The sequence below is a fragment of the Alosa pseudoharengus genome, unplaced genomic scaffold (assembly GCF_046254945.1).
Source record: "Alosa pseudoharengus isolate Yale_2024_CS ecotype anadromous, Long Island Sound unplaced genomic scaffold, YU_APseudo_1.1 YU_APseudo_1.1_scf_1, whole genome shotgun sequence".
In the NCBI taxonomy this organism is placed as follows: Eukaryota; Metazoa; Chordata; class Actinopteri; order Clupeiformes; family Clupeidae; genus Alosa; species Alosa pseudoharengus.
Window position 1 is genome coordinate 18,625,596 of NW_027468564.1, and position 2,500 is coordinate 18,628,095.

The 2,500-nt window shown below is 50.9% G+C and overlaps 1 protein-coding gene across 1 annotated transcript in view; it reads right to left on the reverse strand.

Annotated features, from left to right (window-relative positions):
* LOC143122427 (calpain-2 catalytic subunit-like) overlaps positions 1 to 2,500 on the reverse strand; it is a 30,566-nt gene that overhangs the window by 19,448 nt on the left and 8,618 nt on the right. Inside the window, exon 4 of the mRNA XM_076283225.1 lies at positions 2,186 to 2,319. Within this exon, the coding sequence (XP_076139340.1) occupies positions 2,186 to 2,319 (134 nt within the window). The remainder of the gene's footprint in view (positions 1 to 2,185; positions 2,320 to 2,500) is intronic.

A 2,500-nucleotide genomic window follows, 5' to 3' on the forward strand; every position in this document is an offset into this window, starting at 1 on the left:
TAGAACTCAGCACAATAACATTTAACTTGAACTCTCTGTTCTTAGAACTCAGCACAACAATATTTCTGCTTACACAAATGGTTATACAATGATAATAATTTCCTTACAGTAACGTAAACGTTTCTTCAGTTGGGAGCAGTAGCCTACTGTTTTTTTTATGTTGCATTCATTTTCATTGGCAAAAGCTAGCCTAACAATGTGCATGAGAACCTATATAGATTTGAGGGAGCTGCAGCTGTTAGCATCAGCACGGTCCGACTTTATGGCAATGGCTAAGCGAGGAGATATTGCCGAGGACGGCAATAGCTCGCGAGGGGGCTGTGTAACGTCGGTGTCTTTTGGACTGAGTGCTAGCCTCCCAGAATGTAATGTGTGTGAATGCTGGTTTGTGTAATGTCGGTTTTAGTGAGTGTAATTGCGTTTACCTTGTCATGTATGTGTTAGCTTGTGTAGTCTTTCTTTACGTTGTACCTCATGTGTTTTACCCGGTGTATTGTATGTGACTACCCTGCTTGTGTATCATGCTTGTTTTCTTGACTTCCCTTGTGTTTCCTATGTAATGGTGTCTTGGTCTTGATATGTGTGTGATTCCCGCTTCCGTGAATAAACCTTTGATTGGACAACTGTGTGTGTGTTGCTATCAAATCGTTACATTGGTGACAGAAGCGACTTTCGAACATGGCCTCCGCTCAGCGAGAGAAGCTGGGAGCGGGATACCTCACCACTGGGTGGAGGCCCACGCAAGAGGATCCAGAGAGAGCCCTTGTAAGGGCTGCTAAAAAGCTCGGGGCCTTCTATCGCTGCTGCCGACGGAGGAGAGGAGCTGTCGTCTGGACCTGCCTGCTGCCATGGGAGGAGATCTTGCCGGAAGAGGGGCCTGAAGAAGCGTTCGCGGAGAAGACGACGCTGACCTGGGCAGTGACTCCGCACCGGGCGGTTCGAGGCTGGAGCTGGCGGTGGCTGCGACGCGTGAGCAAGAGCCGAGGGAGAGCGGCGAGGAAGAGGTTCCTGGACGACGGACGGTTGGCAGAGACGCTGGGGGCAGCGAACTCACGACGGTGGGGCAGCTTCGACGGAAAGGCTCTCTGAACTCAGAACTTTAAAATGTTTGGGTGCGTGTGAGAGGCACCGTGCTGTGTGGGCACCCGTTCTAGTTGGCCTGTTGGCCGGCGCCAGAGAAAAAAAAAAAAAGGTTCGCTGTGTTGGGTGATAGCACGAGGCAGAAGAGGGAGGGTCAAGCCTTCGTCGTGACCATGACGGAGTGGAGCGGGCCGGGAACAAAGGAGGACAGCTCTGCGAGGAGGCAGCTAGAGGAGGGACGCCGAAACCGGTAGCTGACGGCCTGAGAGCTCAGCGTGTCTGGCTGCAGTGGAGCTGGTGCCTGCCTATCCTGGTCGGTGCGACTGTGGAGTGGAGCGACGGAGGTACAGCGACAGTTGACCCGTGATTTCCAGTGCTTGGTGCCACAGTCTACGGTAGTAAGGCCACCTAGGGCACCGTCTGGAGAGGAGGAGTGCCGTGGTAACACGCCGCGGAAAGTGCAGCCTGAGGGCGGCTGCTGAGAGGGAGCTGGTGACGAGCGGGGACGGCCACGTGGCTGCTAGCACGCCCGCACTGGATTGCTAGCAGCGTGGCTCCCTGTTGAGTGAGCTCCTGCGGCGTGTGCACCCTACATGTTGTTGGCGGTACCACAGACTGATGGACTGAGCGATTGAATGCCCACACCGACTTTATGGCAATGGCTAAGCGAGGAGATATTGCCGAGGACGGCAATAGCTCGCGAGGGGGCTGTGTAACGTTGGTGTCTTTTGGACTGAGTGCTAGCCTCCCAGAATGCAATGTGTGTGAATGCTGGTTTGTGTAATGTCAGGTTTTAGTGAGTGTAATTGCGTTTACCATGTCATGTATGTGTTAGCTTGTGTAGTCTTTCTTTACGTTGTACCTCATGTGTTTTGCCCGGTGTATTGTATGTGACTACCGTGTACGTGTATCGTGCTTGTTTTATTGACTTCCCTTGTGTTTCCTATGTAATGGTGTCTTGGTCTTGATATGTGTGTGATTCCCGCTTCCGCTAATAAACCTTTGAACACTGAGCTATTTTGATGTAATAAAGACTCTTATTTTGTGTAGACCTTCTACATTGGAATACAGCTCACAGTAATTGTGATGTCATAAAGGCCCTTACTTGGCATAGGCCTTCTCCAGGAGGGCGCTCCAGAACTCAGAGCCCTCTGCTGAGTGCACAAACAACAGCTCTCTGTCCTTCACCGGCAACCGGTCATCAATGACAACATCCACCCACTCACCAAACTGCCAGAACTGCAGGGCAAATAATGACAGAAACATAAGAGACATACAGAGGGAGGGGGCACAGCTAAAGAGACTGTAAATGGCTACAAAACAAACATCCCTCCCAGGTGCTTCACTTACAATAGGTTATACTGTAGAATATCTAAAATGGTGATAAAAAACATTTATGATAACATGTCCCTTGGAACAC